The sequence below is a fragment of the Canis aureus genome, chromosome 38, assembly GCF_053574225.1.
Source record: "Canis aureus isolate CA01 chromosome 38, VMU_Caureus_v.1.0, whole genome shotgun sequence".
Lineage (NCBI taxonomy): Eukaryota > Metazoa > Chordata > Mammalia > Carnivora > Canidae > Canis > Canis aureus.
In genome coordinates, this window is record NC_135648.1 from 8,959,489 (window position 1) to 8,980,699 (window position 21,211).

Here is a 21,211-nt window from a genome sequence, read left to right on the forward strand (position 1 = left end):
AGAGGGTGAAGGAGATATTTGGACCCTTTTGCATGTGAGATGTTTGTGGTATGTCAAAGTGAGGGGTCCAGTCAAACACTAGACCTAGAGGTCTAAAACTTAGTAAGGATCCCCGGCCAGAGGTGTATGTTTGGGAGTTGCCAGCCAAAAGTGTCAGTTCAGTCTCAAAGATTATGCAGAGAAGTGAGTACTGGATATGCACCCTTAGAGAAGCCTGGTGTATAAGAGTCGTGTAGAGGTTATGGGAAGAAACCTGAGAAAGAGAGGAAAACCAGGTGAGAGCAATGCCCAGGAGTGGAGAGAGGAGAGGATTTGATGAAGGGGAAGAGCGGTCAGCAGCTGCAGATGCAGCTGAGGTCGGCTGAGGTAAGGGTGCAAAAGTGCCCACTGGTTTTAGGAAGGTGGAGGTGACTGGGGCCTTAGGACAGTCTCTGTGCATTGGTGGAGGCAGAAAGCATATTTACAGGCTATTGAGGAGATAAAAAAAAAAAGTTGACTTTTTCAAGGAGCCAGGTGTGAAGGATAATAGATATAGGACAGAGGATGTAGAGGAAACAACAGGTTTTCTCTATCCCCCTGCCACTCCCCTGCTCTTCGTTTACATGGGCAATGGCACCAGGCCTCTTATATAGATCTTCCAGCCTCCACTCTTGGTTTCTTGTAATTATTTCTCAAAAACGGAATGAACATTTAAAGGCAATTTAGGTCATAACATGGGATCCCGGGTGGCTAGCGGTTTGGTGCCTGCCTTTGGCCCAGGGCGCGATCCTGGAGACCCGGGATCGAATCCCACATCGGGCTCCCGGTGCATGGAGCCTGCTTCTCCCTCTGCCTGTGTCTCTGCCTCTCTCTCTTTCTCTCTGTGTGACTAGCATAAATAAATAAAAATTAAAAAAAAAAAATAAAGGCAATTTAGGTCATAACATGCCCCTTTATAACTCTCTGTATTGCACTTAATAGAAGTTCCAAAGTTCTTATATTGTTTTAAAGGCCCTTGAGGTCCTGCCTCCTGCCACTTCTTGCAACTCATACTACTCTCCCCTTATTTTTTGTGCTTCACACACAGTTGGTTGTTAAACCAGTCAGGCTTATTTGTGTTTGAGGCCTTTGCCCTTGCTCTTATCTCTGCTTTGGATGCTGTATGCAGATCTTTGCATTCTAGCTGCATCTTGTTAGTCGAGTCTCCCCTCAAATGCCAACATCTCATGGAGGCCTTTTCTGATCACCTAATCTAACATAGTTGTTCCTGCTCCCTTGATCACATTCGTTACTCCCAGCCATATTGTCTTATTTTTATTACTAGGTCTGTGCTATCCAGTATGGTAGCCTCTAGCCACATCTGGTTGTTGAGCCCTTGAAATGTAACAAGTGCTACTAAGGAACTGAATTTTTAATTTTACTTAATTTGAGCTTAAATTAATTAAAATCTGCCAAGTGTGTCAATAGCCGGATGTGGCCAGTGCATACCATAGTGTATGACGTAATTATAGATGCTAAAATTTAGGCACATACAGGTTGAATAATTGTTCAAGGTCACACAGTGAAGGCTAGTCTAACGATAGGAGCTCAATCCAGGCAGTTGGAGATACGTAGTCATACCACCAAGCATCTGGATTATTTGCAATATGCTTATAGGTGTACAAGTGTGATTTAATTTATCACCCTTTTAATTCAAATTCTGAGGTTTGTGTATGTTAGCGTTATTGGGGCTATCATCAATTCAAGTAGAAAATAAATGGAGAAAGAACATCTTAACCAGGGAGCCCCTTTGCCAAACTGATATTTTACAGCTAAAATAGTGCTTTGATTTACAAGTAAAGATAATCAAAATATGCCGTCCTACTGTTGATAATTTTGTTGGAATTCTTGGGATGACTAGGGCTATGGATTTCCATAATCGCTGCTGGTCTTTCTCCCTGCCCCCACCCCGCAAACAAAGCACCAGGTATTGTAAAGAGCTCTTCATTAAGACAACCTGAACTGAGCAGGTGGGACCTGCCTTAACACCATCCAACCTGAACTGAGCAGGTGGGACCTGCCTTAACACCATCCAACCTGAACTGAGCAGGTGGGACCTGCCTTAACCTGTTGATGGTGTTTGGCCTTGCTTGGCTTCACTTTATTTGTTATAAATGATTATTGGGAAACAATTCATGAGAACATTTTATATTCCTAGCTTATATAGTTTTAATTTCTTAGCTCATTTCTAGAGGATATATAAAACCAAAGCAACAATAATGATAATCTGGAAGGCTTATTAGTTTAATAATTCTTTTATTTTAATGTGGACAGCTGGCATAGACCTAATGATACCTGGTACCTGGGGACCCAGAACTCAATACTACTGTCTTCCACATTTGAATTGTCAGAGAATAACATTATGACTTTGTTACTTTGTATTCTCATTATGAAATGAATCTATTTTCTGTGGCTTTAAAAGAGATCTTGAACCCTACTATTTTCCAATGTTTACACTAGTGATAACTATTAATAATTGTTCCTACTCAACAGATGCTATTTCAGACAAAATATTTGGTCTCATATTTTGAAATTTCAGAGGTGGGTAGTATTAGGGGTCCGCACATAAACTACAGTGTCATAATCTCCAGCGAGACTGGAGTTTTAACCAGAACTTTCTGATATTTAAAATTGAGTTGGACAAAAAAAGAAATACATGTACGAGAGGGAGAATCAGAATATTTGGAGGTAATTTGGATATTACAATATTGTGGATCCTGTAATTTACCTGGTAATAAAATAATTTCCTAGTGACATACTAAACAAGTAAGACAACTTTCCTTCTTGCCTCTTTTACCAGAAAGACTGAAGATAAAGCATGCAGGGAATTACATTGGAGTCATCAATTAAAGTCATATTTTTATACAATCACTGAGCAAAGTGTGCTTTTTAGGGTAACCTAAAGTCATGGGGTCAACTTTACATGATGGGATAATACAAATGGCATAAAATACCCATTTTTAAAAAGGCTTCATGAAAAATCCTTTCTCTTGTTTGAGATCCTACTGGGAGAAAAGACATAATCTGAAAGTAGAACGTTTATAGGAATTTCCAGAAATTTATGGATTTAGTGGATTTTATTAGCAATTTAAGATTGGAAGAGGCTCTCACAGATAAAATTTGTCATGAGGAAATTGAGACATGAGTAGTCTTTAATTTTTTCATGGAGCTAATGTTTGATGAGTACTTCCTATGTACTAGGCACAAAGTAGTCTTAAAGGGTGAATAAAATAGGTCCCTATCCTCAAGGAACATTCAGTCAATAAAGGAAATAAGTATGTAAAAGGAGCATTAAAAGTGTTGTCCTATAATTTGGCACATGACAGAGATGGAAGGAATGTTTATTCTACATGGGGGACTCGGGGAGTTGTCTTAGAGAAAATGTCATCTTCACTAAGTCTTAATTGGGTTTTTTTTTGTCTTAATTGTTTAATAGATGCTTGTCAGGTGGAGAGAAAGTGGTCAGGCAAGGGATATGAACAGATGGGGTTTAGAAAACTGCAAGTAGAAAATTGTGAGAGTGGGGTACGATAAGGGGTGAAGCTGCAGGGATTGTCAGGAACTTAAATTTTATACAGTAGCAGGGTTGTCAGATGGAAATTAAGAGTATTTTGGAGTTGCATGGAAATTTGCCTAAGGGTTACTTGGGAACAGATAGTTTTAAGTAAGTTAATTTACAAATACTTTTATGAAAGTACCTACTTTTCTATCCTGCCCTCCTTGCACTTTACTAAATAAAGGCTCACCTTTCATACATTCTGAATATTATTATTCCAAGGTGTTTAAAAAAAACAAAAACTTCTCTTTTACTCAAGGGACTATGAACTCCCCAATCCATCTCATTGGGACATTTCCAAATAATTTTTGCTATTTATGTTTAATAGTCATCAAAATTTGTGATATATGTATGTTATTCTCAGTTATCAACTTCTAATAATAATTATAATAGCTCAAGAAAAAGCGTTTTTTTTTAAAGGTTTTATTTATTCATGAGAGACAGAGAGAGAGGAAGAGACATAGGCAGAGGGAAAAGCAGGCCCCATGCAGGAAGCCCAATGTGGGACTTGATCTTGGGACTCCAGGATCACACCCTGAGCCAAAGGCTCAACCGCTGAACTACCCAGGCGTCCCAAGAAGAAACATTTTAATATGTGGAGTTATTACAGGAAAACTTTTCTCATTTCATGTTTTTGCAGAGAAATTTTTGGATTAATCATAAAAATATATTAATATTACATTAGAGTAGCACTCTGGAGGAAATGGAATGGAAATAAGAATTTATGGAGAAAAGAGGATTTATTAAAATTACTTTTAGAGAACAATTTTTTAACATGGTGTCTATCATTCCGTTATATGTAAAATGTGAATAAATTTAAAAGGATGTATACATTTATATTAAATTGTCAATGTTTATTGTACATCAGAAATGACATTTGTGCAAGGGATACATACCATTGAAAACCTCTTGGGGTGTATATAAACAAAAAGTTTGAAGATAATATTCTATAAGTCTCAGTCATTCCCAACCTTTTTTTTTTTTTTTTTGTCATAACACACATGAAAAATGAGACTTGGTATCTGAATAGTGAAAGCAATTTTGAAAAAAAAAAAAAGTTGGAGGACTCATACGTCTTGATTTCAAACATTACAAAAACTGCAGTAATCCATCAAATCCAAGTAATCGAACTGGTACTGGCATAAAGACAAATAGACCAGTAGGCTAGAGTCTGGAAATAAACCTTTGCATATATGGTTAAATGATCTTTGACAAGAGTACCAAGACCACTCAGTGGGGAAAAAGGGCAGTTTCTTCAGCAAATGGTTTTGGGAAAACTACATATCCATAAACAAAAGAATGAATTTGGACCTTCGTCTTATATACAAAAATTAACTCAAAATGGATTAAAGACTTAAACGTAACACCTAAAATTGTAAATGCTTAGAAGAAAACATAGGGGGAAGCTTCATGACATTGGACTTCATAACTAGTTCTTGGCTATAACACAAAGTATAGGCAATGAAAGCAAAAACAGGCAAATGGGAGTATATCAAACTTTAAAATTTCTGTGAATCAAAGGATAGGATCAACAGTAAAAAGGCAACCTACAGAATGGGAGAAAATGTTTGTAAATCATGTATCTGATAAAGGACTAGTATCCACGATATATAAAGTGCTGAACTGAGCTACAGCTCAATAGTAAAATAAACTGATTTAAATCTGGGCAAAGGACTTGAATAGACATTTTCCAAAGATGTCATAGAAATGATCATAAACCGTGAATAGATGGTCAATATCAGTTATCATAAGAGAAATGCAAATCAAAACCATAATGAGAGATCACTTCATATCCATTATGATGGCTATTATTAAAAAAATAACAACTGGTGGCAAGGATGTGAAGAAATTGGAACTCTATACTGTTGGTAGAATTGTAAAATGGTGTAACTGCTATGCAAAACAGTATGGAATTTCCTAAAAAAAAAAGAATTACTGTATAATCCAGCAACCTCATTTCTGGGTATATATCCAAAAGAGCTGAAAGCAATGTCTCAGGGATATTTGCACACCTATGTTCATAGAGGAAATAAATTCAGTTCTTTAGTCATACTAGCTACTTTTCAAGTGCTCAATGACTACATATGCCTAATGGATACCTTACTGGACAGCACAGATATAGAACAGTTCCATCACCAAAGAAAGTTCTTTCTGTTGTGCTGCTGTGGTGAGAATCTTCTGAGACTTTCTGCTTAGACAATAAACATACAGACCTGCTGCTTGGGTATTTATTTTTAATTTTATAATGTCCCATTTTGTAAAATATATATTCTGGAACTTTTTTTTGGTATACTTAATTATATAATGTCAACATCTTTCCAAGTTTGTATATGCAACTCTATAGCAATTTTTTCTAATGGCTGCACAGTGTTCCAGTGAAGACTCCACCAGGCTATATTTAACTGTTCTATCAACGAACATTTAGATTATTTCCAAAATTTTTGCTATAAGAAAATGCTGCAGTAAGCATCCTTATGCATGTCTTTATGTAGGATGTTGGTGTTTCTATATGTACTTTTCTAGAATTAGAATTGCTGAATAATAGAAATTCACATTTTATTTATTTTTTTTTAAAGAGATTTTTTTTTAATTTTTATTTTTTTATTTATTTATGATAATCACAGAGAGAGAGAGGCAGAGACCTAGGCAGAGGGAGAAGCAGGCTCCATGCACCGAGAGCCCGATGTGGGATTCGATCCCGGGTCTCCAGGATCGCGCCCTGGGCCAAAGGCAGGCGCCAAACCGCTGTGCCACCCAGGGATCCCGAAATTCACATTTTAAATGCTGGTTACAGTTGCCAGATAAATCTAAAAATTGGTCAGGTTCATTCCTATCTATGGTAAACAGAAATGCCTCTTTACACATGTATTTGTTGACACTCTGTGTTACTAGTTTGAGTGTTGCTTTTCTGATATGTGAACAGCAGTTCTCCTGTTTTAAGATTATTGTCAGGCTTTATCTGTATTTTTTTTTTTTTTTGAAGCAGCAGGTAATAGCAAAGTTAAGCTGGTATTGGAAGAATTTATAAAGTTTTCTCACAGAGACTAGTTGAATATTAGAATGGGTTAAATAATAGTCTTGAATTGTCTTCTTTAGACTATGCGAAATTAGCAATAGCTAGCATTATTTACATGCCTTCACCCATATTTTGTAATGGCACACCCTCACCTTATGTGCTTATCCTTTTCTGCTGCTCTGGTTATGATAAACCAGTAACACATAAGGAAACAATTGTAAAAGATGCAGAAAAAAAAAAAAGAGAAAAGAGAGGAAAAAAAGATTTAAAAAAAGGAAGAAAAGATGCAGAAGTTTTTTTCTGATATACATAAGGTATTATTGACTTTAGTGGTTTCCTTTGAAAAACAAAATGAATAGAAAATGGAATAGGGCAATTAAATTTCATTGTCTATATGTACTGTTTTTGTTAAGGTGGGTCTAAAGATTTCTTAGGTTTTTGGGCAAAGGGAGCATGTTTGTTTTGATAAACTTAGAGCAGAAGGATATAGCATTTCTGCTTAAAGATATTTTCAGTTCTGTCATTTTGTCAGTTGTCTATTAGGGCATACTTTCTTATGTGATATGAGAGGTCACTTCTTGACAACAGGGGTCATTAGAATTCTAGAACTGAAAGAGCCCTTAAAGATCTAGTTTGACTTAATTGATTTGAAAGAAAGAGACTCTGCTTGTTGAAATGGGATGCCCTCATTTTAGATTGCTACATATTTTTATGTGCTGAAAAGAATATGCTAATACAAAATTTATTTTCCCATTTCCCTAGAAATATAAAAAGATGAATAATTCTGAGCCATAGGAAATTAAGCAGCTTCTCTATTCTTGTTATTTTTTTTACTTTTATTGGTATATGATGGGTTCTTTGCATTGGCCAAGAAGAGCCAGCTAAAATTTGTTGAAGTTTTTTTTTTCTTAATATTTTATTTATTTATTCATGAGAGACACAGAGAGAGAGAGAGAGGGAGAGACAGAGACACAGGGAGAGGGAGAAGCAGGCCCCATGCAGGGAGCCCGATGTGGGACTCAATCCCAAGACTCCAGGATCACGCCCTGGGCCAAAGGCAGGTGCCAAACTGCTGAGCCTCTCAGGGATCCCGGAAGTTTTCAATTATTTACAAATCATAGGTTCTAGAGGTTCTTGCTCTTCACAGGAACGAGTATATTTTTTGTCGTGTCTCAGAAGAATGGAAATGAATGTGTTTCTGTGCTAATAAGATCTTTTATTAGACCATGGAGATTAAATTAAGTTTTTCTTTTCCAAACATTTAGTGATTTCAGTTTCTCATTTAGTTTTTGATCTTGACATACTCATATTGGAAAAACCAAATACTGCCAAATTAATTGCCCACTTCAGGATTCAATTTCCTTTCTAGCTTCCGGTTCTTGTTATATGAGAAACACTGAGTTTATGAGGACAGACTGTTCAGAAGCAAATCAGAATAAGGTATTTTTGGAATTAAAAAGAGCTATGGAAAGCAGAAGTTGAATTTCTTATTTGAGCCTTTGTTGGTAGAATAATTTATTCACTGGAAATACTCCTAAAAAGACATCTCTAATTTTTGATGACTGAATTAAAATGTGTTTTCCCTATGTTTCAATGACTATAACATTTATCAAGTGAGAGACTGAGTAGCTTTTTTATACCAGTATAATCTCCTCAGGGGAAAAAATTCTCTCCAGAAGGAGAGATAGTTACATTTTACATGTTGAAGTTAAGTCACTGTTTTTTTTGTTTTGTTTTGTTTTGTTTTGTTTTTTTCATTCAGGCAAAACGTTGAACTTGATAAGGATAAAAACAACACTTTTTGCTTATGTTATCAATTCCTCTGGGCATTTCACAATAGTCCTCTTCAGGAACAGATATAAAGTTCAGGATTGAAAAGTCAAGTGGCTAATCTGTGGGGAAGTAGTTGCTTTTTGTTACTATTACGTATTACTTCAGTTTGCTTGTTTTTTATTTCTCTCACATCATATAAGTTGGTTAGAGATCCGCTTATGATTTTTTTTTTATGTAAAGAGCAAGAATGATTGAAGATGTGGTATGAAACAAGAATGAAGGGTAATTTCATCAAATGAGGTGAACTAACAAAAATTTTAAGCTGGCTAGCTTCTGTAAAGACTCAGAATCCTAATGTAATCCTTGATTTTCTGTGAATTATTTTTTTTAAGATTATTTATTTATTTATTAATGAGAGATAACAGAGGGACAGAGACACAGGCAGAGGGAGAAGCAGGCTCCATGCAGGGACCTGACGGATTCCCAGTCTCCAGGATCAGGCCCTGGGTTGAAGGTGGCGCTAAACCACTGAGCCACCAGAACTGCCCAATTTTCTGTGAATTTTAAGGGAAGTTGGCTAAGAGTGTGAAAATGGATTTTAAAGGAAGCTTCACTCTTCAAGAAAGGCTTGTCCCCTTTATCCCCCCCCCCCCATTAAAAGATTCAAAACTAAGCAGAAGTATCTCATGTACTCAGAAATGCCAGTTTTTTCAGTAGGTTGTGCAGGAAATGCGGTGGGAAACCCCAGTTAAAACATGAGCCTTTGAGGGATGCCTGGGTGGCTCCGTCAGTTAAGCATCTGCATTCAGCTCTGGTCCTGATTCCAGGGTCCTGGGATTGAGCCCTGCATCAGGCTCCCTCCCTGCAAAGTGCGGTGTGTGCTTCTCCCTTTCCCTCTGCTCCTCCCCCTACTCCTGCTCCCTCGCTCTCTGTGTTTCTCTCAAATAAATAAAATCTTAAAACAAAACAAAACATGAGCCTTTGAAATATTTAGCTTATACCCAGATGCTATCCTGATGTAATATAGTTGTAAAATAACTGCTTTAGGAGCAACATCCGGCACATGAATCATAGCATGAACGTAGCAAGACTAGGGAAGCATTCTTATAATCTATTTTTAGGCTTCTCCAATAAGCAATATTTGCCATTTTTTAAAAGCTTTTTTTTACAGATAAGTTTATTTTTACTTTTTAAATTGTAATTCCAGTATAATTAACATAGTGTTATATTAGCTTCAAGTGTACCAAATCAGGTGTTCAACAATTCCATTTATCACCCAGTGCTCATCACAAGTGTGTTCCTTAATCCCCATCTCCTATTTCACCCATCCCCCTACCCACTTACCCTCTGTTAATCATAAGTTCTCTATAGTTAATAGTTTCTTTTTTTTTTTTTTTTAGTTAATAGTTTCTTAGTTTCTGTTTTTTCTTCCCCTTTGCTTGTTTTGTTTCTTACATGACACATATAATTGAAATCATGGTATTTATCTTTCCCTGGCTTATTTCATTTAAATGTCACAGTCTTCGAATCCATCCATGTTGTTGTAAATGGCAAGATTTCATGGGTTTTATGGCTGATATTCCACTGTTTATGTATACCACTTCTTTATCCATTCATCTATTGATGGATGCTTGGGCTGTTTCAGTAATTTGGCTATTATAAATAAGGCTGAAATAAACACATGAATGCATGTATCCTTTTGGGTTAGTATTTTCATATTCTTTGGGTGGACTTACTGGATCATATGGTAATTCTATTTTTCATTGTTTGAGGAACCTCCATACTGTTCCACAGTGGCTGCACCCTTTTGTATTCCCACCAGTCATGCATAAGGGTTCCTTTTCACCACATCCTCATCAACACTTGTTGTTTCTTGTATTTTTGATTTTAGCTATTTGGGCAAGTGTGAAGTGCTATCTTGTTGTGGTTTCGATTGGCATTTCCCTGATGAGGAATGATGTTGAGCATCTTTTTATGTGTCTGTTGGTCATCTGTAGATCTTCTTTGGAGAAATGTCTATTTGCGTCTTTTGCCCATTTTTAATTGGATTATTTTGTGTTGAGTTATATAAATTCTTTATATATTTTGGATACTAACTCTTTATTAGATATGTCTTTTGCAAATATCTTTTACCATTCAGGAGGTTGTCTTTTAGTTTTGTTAACTGTTTTTCTTTGCTGTGCAGCTCTTTGTTTTGATGTAGTTCCAACAGTTTATTTTTGTGTGTGTGTGTTCCTTGCCTCAGGAGACATATCTAGAAAAATGTTGCTTTGGCTGATGTCAGAGAAATTACTGCCTGTGTTCTCTGCTAGGAATTTTTATGGTTTCAGGTTTCACATTTAGGTATTTTATCTGTTTTGGTGTATTTTAGTGTATGGTCTGAGAAAGTGGTCCAGTTTCATGCTTTTCATATAGCTGTCCACTTTTCCCAATACCACTTGTTGAAGAGATTGTCTCCCATTGTATATTCTTGCCTTCTTTATTGAAGATTAATTGTATAATCGTGGGTTTATTCCTGGGCTATCTGTTCCATTGATCTATATATATATGTCTATTTTTGTGCTAGTATCCTACTCTTGATTACTACGGCTTTGTAGTATGTCCTGAAATCTAGAATTCTTATACCTCACTTTTTATTTATTTTTTTCCCAACATTGCTCTATTTGAGGTCTTTTGTGGTGCCATTACAAATTTTAAGATTGTTCTAATTCTGTGAAAAATGCTGTTGCTATTTTGATAGGGATTGCATTAAATGTGTAGGCTGCTTTGTCTAGACATTTTAACAATATTCTTCTAATTTATGAGCGTGGATTATCTTTCCATTTGTGTTGTCTTCAATATCCTTCATCAGTGTATTATAGATTTTAGAGTACATGTCTTTCACCTCTTTGGTTAAGTTTAGTCCTAACTATCTTATTATTTTTGGTGCAATTGTAGGTAGGATTGTTTTCTTAATTGCTGTTTTTGCTGCTTCATTATTAGTGTATAGAAATACCATAGATTTCTATATGTTGTTTTTTTGCATCCTGTGACCTTACTGGATTAATTTATCAGTTGTAGTTTTTGGTGGAGTCTTTCAGGTTTTCCATATATGGTATCAGGTCAATTGCAAATAGAGTTTTACTATTTCTTACAAATTTGGATGCCTTTTACTTCTTTATGCTGTTTAATTGCTGTAGCTAGGACTTCCAGTGCTATAGTGAATAAAGGTGATAAGAATGGACATCCTTGGGGCGCCTGGGTGGCTGAGTGCTTGAGCGTCTACTTTTGGCTCCAGTCATGATCCTGAGGTCTTGGAATCAAGTCCTGTTTTGGGCTCCCCTCAGGAAGCCTGCTTCTCCCTCTGCCTGTGTCTCTGCCTCTCTCTCTGTCTATCATAAATAAATAAAATCTTAAAAAAAAATGAATGGACATTTTTTTCTTGTTCCTCCTCTTAGGGGAAAAACTCTGTTTTTCCCACATTTTTCGCTGTGGGTTTTCCATTTGGCCTTTATTATGTTGAAGTATGGTCCCTCTAAACTTATTTTGTAGAGGAATTTTTTTTTATCATAAATGGATGTTGTCATTTGTCAAATGCTTTTTCTGCATCTATTGAAATGATCATATGGTTTTTAACCCTTTATCTTACTGATTTGATGTATTACCTTAATTGATTTGTGAATATTGAGCTATCCCTGCATCCTAGGGATAAACTCCACTTGACAGAGAATGATAATTTTAACAGTTGTTAGGAGGTTCTATATGCTGAGCACTGTTCCTAGTGCTTTGGATATAGTAACTCTAACAACTATATGAAGTAAATACAGTTTTTTAAATATATATTTTATTTATTTATTCATGAGAGAGAGAGGCAGAAGGAGAGGGAGAAGCAGGCTCCATGCAGGGAGCACGATGTGGGACTCTATCCAGGATTCGGGGATCACATCCTGAGTCAAAGACAAACGCTCAACCGCTGAGCCACCCAGGAATCCTGAAGTAATACAGTTATCAACTCCATTTTGCTAAAGAGGAAGCTGAGGCAGGAAGAAATTAAATAAGTTGCCTAAGGTTATATAACTCTTTAGGGGTAAAACTGGGTATCCAACCCGAACAACCTGACACTAGAGACCTAATAATTAGGACCTGTGTTGTCTTATACTTGTAGCCATTAGCCGCATATACTTTTGAGCACTTGAAATGTGGCTAGTCCAAACAGATGTGCTCTAAGAATAAAATACACATCAGATTTTGAAGACTTAGTATGGGGTAAAAAGTAAAGTATCTTATGAATAATTTAACAAGATATCATTTCAATATTTAACATTGACTACATATTGAAATGATATCTTGGCTGTATTAAATAACATCTGTTATTAAAGTTATACCTGATGTTTTCTACTTTTAAAATGTGGCTATGAGTAAATTTAAAATGAAATGTGTGGCTTGCATTATATTTTTATTGGACAGTGCTGCTAAGGACAACTTACCAATGAGCCGAGTCTAACTGGGAAGAAGAAATAGAAGGGTGGTGCCAGGCAAAGGGAAAAAAGATATTTAGGATCAGATTAGACTGGCGTTTGTCTTTGAGGGTAGTGTTCACAGAGTGATCCATGGACAGTCTACATCAGATCTGCAGGGTGAGGCCAACCCTGAAACTTTAGTCATCTTTAATTCATTATTTGCACCTCTTGCAGAGTTTTTAGGGCTGCCTAGAGAGAGGAATCTGCAGAAGAGACAGTAACTCTGGTTTTATAAAGGCAGTGAATATGAAACCCAAACTCTTTAATTTTCTGGTCAATTTTGTTGAATTGGACTTCAGCAAAATTAAAGACAGAAAAAAAAAGACAGAAAATTGATGACAGTTAAAGATTTGCTTTTCAGAGATTGGGTGTTTGCTACTTGCTTATTTAATAAATAAGGGAAACACTTAAAATTACCTTATAATTTAGCCTTTGACTGAAATGAGTGCCATTTAGCTCAGTAAGCAAACTGGGTAAGTGCCATTAGCTCTATGTTTTAGTGATTTGTTTGGAGTGTTTGGAATGTTTACATTGGATCCTGACCACCCTAAATAAGTCGTAAGTTCTGTTCCCCTTATTCTATAGTACACTTTGGTAAACTGACTTACCTCTTAAGTTGTACCACAGCTTGGTGTTAAAATTCAAAATATCCTATGGGCCAGGGTAATTTTAATCTTTTCTAAGAGATACATGGTGAACTATTAGCTTTTCTTTATAGTAACTAATAATAAAAAGTTAGTGTGATTTTGTCATGAGTACATAGAATTTATAGATCTTAAGGTCTTAAAGTAATGGTTCATATTGACATTAAACAGTGCACAGTTCTTAAATATATGTTAAATATATTGCTTTTATTATCCACAGTCTTCATTAAGGATAAATTAAAAAATGCTGATAATGGGAGCAACTGAAGAATGTCAACCTTCATAGAAAAGTTACCAGAGGGAAAGACTGCCTGAATAAAATTGTTTACCTGAATGGCAACTTGATAAGACATTCATCAGCTTTTTTTTTTTTTTTTTTATATACACCATCCTTTTTTTTTTTTTTTAATAATGTGCTTGGCCTGCTTGCATAGGCATAGGAATAACCTAACCTCGGTAAAGTGCTAAGATGCCAACACTTTTTAACAGCAGACAATAGCTATCAAATAGCAGCCTGCAAAATAGTATCAAGTGATTTTCAACAGACCTTAGGAGGCTACAAAATTTATATTACTAGCACAGAGTAGAAATAGCCATAAGGGTAGTGCCCAGTTTGCAAATGTTTCCCTTTAAAATAAAATGTTTTCTATTTTTATGTTGACTAGAATCTAGAATGCATTTTATAGTATTATAAATAGATTCAGGATTCCAGACCAACCTTCAAACACATCTTTAATCTTCCTAATAGTTCTGTTTTACCTTTTAAACTCTGTGCCATGACTTCTTTAGAAAATGTATTCCCATCATTGGAGGAGATACCTGGTTAAGTCCCCTTTCTCTTTTGTTAATAGGAACTTTTCAGTCAAAGGCCTTGAGAAATAGAAATCTCCATAAACACAAATATCTTGTATAAAGAAAGTATTTCTCAAGATCTTTCTCTTCCTGGATGTTTGGAATAACCACATAAAGAGATACTGGGTCTCTGCAGGGGCAGGAAATCCAAATTGGTGCTATCTTTTGATTGTATGAGTCATTTGTGAATTGACTCAGGTACTTTGTATTCCAGTACAGAGGAGAAATAACACATTTTTCATAGTATTGTAGAGCATTCAGCAGAGGTTATGTGCACCAACTAAGCTCTTTGAAGGCTTATTTGCTTTTGTCTCTACACTTACCACAGTGGCCAACACATAAAAGATGCTGTGTTTGTTGAATGGATGATTGAATGAATGGAGTGAATCATTACCTGACCCCATGCTTTCTCTGAGATTGTGGTATTTCGATAGATTCTTTCTATAGCAATATTAAAATGGAATCACAGATTTTAGAGTGATAAGCTTTTTAAGGTTGCTTTCTCAAACAAGAAAAACAGCATTTTCTAAAATTCTGTAGATGGAATGGTTTAGTTGCCATGAGCCCACAATACAGCAGTTGTTTTTGGTGTAGTGGAAAAATTAGCAGAAAAAAGAAATTGCCTAAGTGAATTAGATTGCCAAAGAACAAACTAATTTTCCAAGTTATCAAAAAAATTTCCAAATCTGATAACAGAATGCTTCTATTTAAAAATAATACATAATAATCTTGCTTTGGCCTTGACTATAAGTCTCATGTTTCCTAATTTTTATGCTTCTTCATAAGCCACAGAAGAAGTAGGTAGAGCAGAATACTTGTGAGCTTGGGCTTTGGAACTCTGGAAGCCCTTTTTCAAACCCCACTCTGCCACTTAATTCTCTGTGATCTCGGTCAAGCTATATAAACTAAGTAATCTGGTTGTCTCATTGTAGAAAGGGGATGATAATTCTTGTCATGCTTAAGTGAGTTTATGTCTATAAAGCACTTAGACACACAGAAATGCCGAATACATGTTAGTTGTTACACGAAAACCCCTGTATGTAAGTTGCCCCTTTTTGCCTTTGCTCATGCTGACCTTTCTTTCAAATATATTTGAAAAGTTCCTTGCTGCTTTTTAAAGGCTTAGGTTAAGGTGACTCCTCCCTGTATATTGTCATCCCTCTCATTCTCTCATCCTTTTTGTGGTAGTTGTTATAGTACTCACCGTGTACTATAGTTATGTGTTTGTCTGCTAGTAGACATTAGATCATAAGATCTTTAAAGACAAGGAATGTTTTTGAATTTTTCTTAGTTCCTACCAGAGGGCATGGCACATGGTATTTAACAGAGTATTTGTTAAATTGTTTAATTGACGTGTATATGGAAATCTTCTATAAGTTGTGCGGTGCTAATCGGATGATAGCACTGTTTTAGGACTTAATATATGGCTAGCAATGTGCTTGGCATATTAGGAAGTAGTTTCCTGGTATTTTAGTACCGAAGATGAGAATATTATCACAAAGCTAATTGAGCAGATTCCAAGTGCCAAACTGTTAACTTTCTTATCATCTGTATGTAAATCATTTTAGCAACTTTTAAACCTTATATGTGCTTGAAAGTTTTGTATCCTTCTTACTGTAAGCATCCTAGATACCAGGTTCAGTCCCATCTTTTGTTTTTTTTAAAAGATTATTTATTTGACACAGGGAGAGAGGGAGAGCGTGCACAAACAGGGGGAGTGGCAGGCAGAGGGAGAGGGAGAAGCAGGCTCCCCCACTGAGCAGGGAGCCCATGTGGGGATCATGACCTGAGCTGAAAGCAGATGCTTGACAGACTGAGCCACCCAGGCATCCCCCAGTCCCACCTTTTAAAATGATTCTTCCTTAGAAATTTGAAGCTGATTGGTTTAAATTCAGTATTTTATTTATATCTTGTATTTTAATGGCTAAGTCTTTAGAACTGAAAACTTATGGGTTAGGCACTGAGGCCTTTGGTATGCTTTTTAATTTAAGTCCTTGAAACAGGGCAGCCTGGGTGGCTCAGCGGTTTAGCGCCACCTTTGGTCCAGGGCGTGATCCTGGAAACCCAGTATCTAGTCCCACATCAGACTCCCTGCATGGAGCCTGCTTCTCCCTCTGCCTGTGTCTCTGCGTCTCTCTCTGTGTCTCTCTCATGAATGAATAAATAAAATCTTAAAAAATTTAAAAAAACAAATCCTTGTAACAGCCCTACTAGATGTAAACACTTTTATTTTCTATGCTTTTATGGAGATAAGTAAAGCTTATAGATGTGGGGTAACTTGATGGTAAGGGCTAGTTCCAGGATACGAACCTAGGCAATTTGATTCTGGGGGCTAAATTTATGGTTTTTCAAGTGCCTGCCCTTTTTATATTTTCTTTGAACTTTATCTGTTTTTTAATTTATTTTGAGTTAATAGATATAAAATGTCTAATATTTGTCTTAGAGTAGTTGCTCAAAAAGTGATAGCTTTATTCCTCTTCTGATATGATATATCATGAGATAAATTCAAAGATAATTATAGAAAAGTAATAGGAGCAGTGTGAGGGATCATAATCATAGCTATGAGATTTTTAATTCCTTATTGCAGTGTTTGTTGAACATCCTCTTTTAATCTGAGAAAGTGTTCTTGTGTAAGACATCACAGAGTATCAGAAAATAAAAATCATGAACCTCTTCAAAATTCAGGGTCTTTTTCATTGTCTTATGAAAAACCAGTTACATGAGGACATCTGTATGGAATTTTAGGTGTGTTTTTTTGTCATTGTGTTTAATTTGTCATGTCTGAGCAACAAATGTTTGTCATTTTAAGGATTTTTAAAATTCACTTTTGTGGTTTGGTTTAAATGTGGATAAACCTAACATCCAATATCTTGAGATCAAATGGCTTGCAGTTTTACTATTACATAGGTTGGGAAATTCAGGACAAATGTTTCTTAGTTATTATTACATATAGAAAAATCCTGCTATTATATAGTTTACTTTTTTTCTCCCTTAATACCAGAATAATATTTATATATCAGGTGTTGGTTCTATTACATTTAGAGAAAATGTTTTATAAAATGTGTCAAGCTCTGTATTTCATGTAAGCACTTTTCATCTTTTTTAATAATAGGTAAATCAACAAACTGGGAAGATGATGGTTGGGGAGCATGGGAAGAAACAGAACCCCAAGAACCTGTAAGTCATAAATGTATGCATGTTTGTTGAAAGTGGCATTTTCCATTTGTAATGATGGTGACATATTCCTGTGTTTGGTTGTCATTTTAAAACCTTCATCAAGAAAATCTTTGTGCTTACTTAATAATACCTATGTAGATACCTTTCTTAAGGACTTAACTTTATAGTTAAGCAGGCTAAATGAAAAATAACTGCTTTGGGATTCTTTCTCCTTCATTAGTTATTATTTTAGACTCCTCCACTTATTTTTTCAATATATATTTGTCCAGTGTCCACCATATTCTAGGCAATTTTCTGGTTGCTGCAAGTATAGTAATGAGTAAGGTACATGAAGTCCCTGTGTGTATTTTCACCTATGACTAATAGAAAAAGCTAACCTAAACTGACTTAATAACAAGGACATTCATTAGCTCATATAGAAGGATGTCAGGGTAGTATGGACTCATAGATGATTTGATCAGGAGATTCAACTCTGTCATCAAGGACTTAAGTTCTTTCCTTCTGTCCACCTCTGCATATATGGTGTTGACTTCATCCTAAAGATTGTTCCTCTCATAGATGGCATGTGCCGCCATGTTTCTTCATTCATGACCAGAGGGAGAAAACGACTAGGGCTTTCTGTGATTCTTGTAGGAGCAGGGAACAACTTTCTCAGAAGCCTCTAGTGAACCTGGCCTATATCTCTTTGGCTGGAATAGGCCAGAAACTCATTTCTGAACTAGTCACTGGCAAGGGATATGAGATTTTTCATCAGTCAGTTCTACCATTCTCTGGAGGTGGAGGATTAAAGTGTCTGCTTCTCCTGAAGCCCATGACTGGATAGGAGTGGAGTTAATACCCGAACAATACCAGGATTTTTTATGAAGAAAGAAGAATAAACATATATATTGAATAGGTCTTCTTATCATCTCTGTTCCCAGCAGCTTACACTCAAATGGGGAGAGAAACTTTTTCAAAAAGATAGATAAAAGTATCAAATAGTGGTAATCAAAATTACATAGAGGATTCAAATGGTGATGTGGTGGCAAGTGATCAAAGGACTATGGTAGTTTGGGTGGAAGGTTTTTCAGAGGATGAGATATTGAAGCTGAGATCTGAAAGACAACAGGGAGCCAGCCAGGTGAAGGTCTGGCAGTGAGCATTGCAGGCAGGGCAACAGCTCATGCAGAGGCCCCATGGAAGGACTGGGCTTGGAGTTCGGCAGACATGGATAAGGCCAGTGTGGCTTGGCAGGACTCAGGCTATGATATGGGGTCAGAGAAGTAAGCAGGCCTGATGTAAGGCTTTGTGAATTTGGAGTTTATTCTAAATGTGATAGGAAACCACACATAGCTGATTTCTTTTATTTTTCTTTAAAGGTTTTTTATTATTCATGAGAGACACACAGAGGCAGAGACATAGGCAGAGGGAGAAGCAGGCTCCCTGTGGGGAGCCCGATGCGGGACTTGATCCCTGGACCCTGGGATCATGCCCTGAGCCAAAGGCAGACACACAACCGCTGAGTCACCCAGGCATGCCTAATTTCTCATTTTTAAAGGTCATCTTGGCTGCTTTTTGGAATAGGTTGAAGTGGAGAGCAAAAGCTGAAGCAGGGAGACCAATTAGGAGGCTCTCATGGTAATGTAGTTGAGAAATGATGGCTTACCTTAAGGTGGTATCAATGAAGATGAGAAAGTGAGAGATTCACAGATAAGTTTTAGAAATAATGATAAGACTTTCATGTAAATTGGTTGTGAGGGCTGAAGGGGAAAAAAAACAACAGGGATTAACTTCTTTGATGTGGTGTGGAGAAGGTAAAACATACTTGATAAGATGTTGTTACTCCCTAAGGCTGGGTAATAGATACCATTTTCTTTATCTTTGTCAGTGTTTGAAAATGTCCATAATAAATTATTTTGTTTGTTTTTAAAAATACCCCTCCCAGATATTTGGCTTTTGAGCAGCTGGCTAGATGGTATGTCACTTCTAGAGTTGGGGAAAACTAAAGGAATAGGTCTGGGGGAGAAATGAAGGAGCATTGTGTTGCAGGAAGCAGAGCATGCAAAGGTCATACCAATCTATGGAAAAACTCCAAGGGGAGATTAAGAACAGGAAACCATTTCAGAAGGCCTCCTGAATTGAGATGTATTGAATAGGAAGTAATGCAGCTCAAGGAACTTGGTTATACCATCACTTAAGCAAACACACACCTTGTTCCTTGCCTCTCTAGTGCTGTGTTAACAAGGAGACTCAGCAGTACTCTGTCTCTGTTTTTACTATGATCGACTGTCTTCTGCTTACTCAAGAGTTAGACTATTTCATGACTGTTGTTTATATCTTTGACTTGTCTTAGATTCTTTCTCTGCTTTGTTTCACACCTAGAGCTCATATGAGGATTTGATGGGGTCAGTTCATCAGTATTCAGTATAGGATATTTGCAGAGGGTGGGGCATAGTGTTTATGCTGGGCTACTGCATGGGATGTCAGCCCACCTACCACTGTTGCCCTGTGGCCCGACATCCACCAGCAGTCTGGTTAGCTATGGCAAGAATGGGAGGCAGAAGGAAGGAAGAGGAGAGGTATGTGTAAAGAAGTTTGGATGCTCTACATGGCTTTATGTGAGCAAACCTCTCAGAAGGAGATGACTGTGCTTTGAGAATTTCTCAGAAAACGGTAGTGTAACTAGCAGCTGCTTTGCATGTGGTGTTGGATACATTTACTTTTAGTATTTGTTCTCTAGAATCCTATAACTAAGTGACAACAAGCTCCTGAGTAAGTTTGAAGTTTTCTGGAATAAACCTCACAGACATTGGTTGCTAAAGTGGACACATGTATTTATAATCTCAGAGGAGATTCCACTGGGACAGTTATTGTTAAATACGTAAGATGGTGCTGGTGCTGAGTTATGGCACTTACTTACAGACCCAGAGGTCCACATTTTAAGTGTCTGTTGATACATAGTTGGTTCTTTCTGGAATGGATTTTTACTTGTGAGTGACATAGTTGAGGAATTGTGTGTGAGGCTAGTTTTCCTCACAAACATCTAGATTTTCTCTGATAATTTTAAGGGAGTTAGATGACAGTGTGTCAGACCTGCTTTCTGGCTCATCTAGCAGTGTGCCTTCCCTAAGCATACACTTCTTTATGGCATTATAACCTAACATAGTAGAAAATTATTGCAACTACAATTTGGGGTCAGAGAAGCAATAGGCCTGGGGTAAGGCTTTATGCATTTGGAGTTTATTTTAAATGTGATCAGAAACCACACTATTTCTGTTTTGGAAAGCTCACCTTTGCTGCTCTGTGGAATAGGTAGTAGTGGGTCTTTTTATTAGTTGTGCCTCTCATACTCATTAAGGTCATGGGCCAAGAGTTTATAGTATTTCATTTCGATGTGCCACTTTTCCAGCTGATTCTGGGTGATGTGGCCAATGATTCCTAGTTAGAGTGTGTATGTTTAAACAGACTTCCTTTAAATCTGTTAAAGTGTGCCATTTTCTTTTTATTGGCAAGAAAATCCAAAATCCAAGAGTAACATTTTTTAACTATTTCAGTGAAAGGCTGAAATATGCTTCTACTCATTCCAGAGCACATTAATTTTTATGTAATGTAGCACATTTCTTCATTTGGATAAGATTTGAATGTTTACAAATGGCCCATGTGGATGAGGGTAGCTTGTTGTTCTCTTTGTCTTAAT

General features: G+C 36.6%; 1 protein-coding gene across 3 annotated transcripts in view; it reads left to right on the plus strand.

The window, feature by feature from the left end:
- RAB3GAP2 (RAB3 GTPase activating non-catalytic protein subunit 2) overlaps positions 1-21,211 on the plus strand; it is a 99,272-nt gene that overhangs the window by 1,970 nt on the left and 76,091 nt on the right. For all 3 annotated transcript variants that reach the window (XR_013374271.1, XM_077887192.1, XM_077887191.1), the window contains exon 2: positions 17,471-17,535. Coding sequence is in view for 2 of the 3 variants with exons in the window: in XM_077887192.1 (XP_077743318.1) it covers positions 17,471-17,535 (65 nt within the window). In the remaining variant the exon portion in view is untranslated. The remainder of the gene's footprint in view (positions 1-17,470; positions 17,536-21,211) is intronic.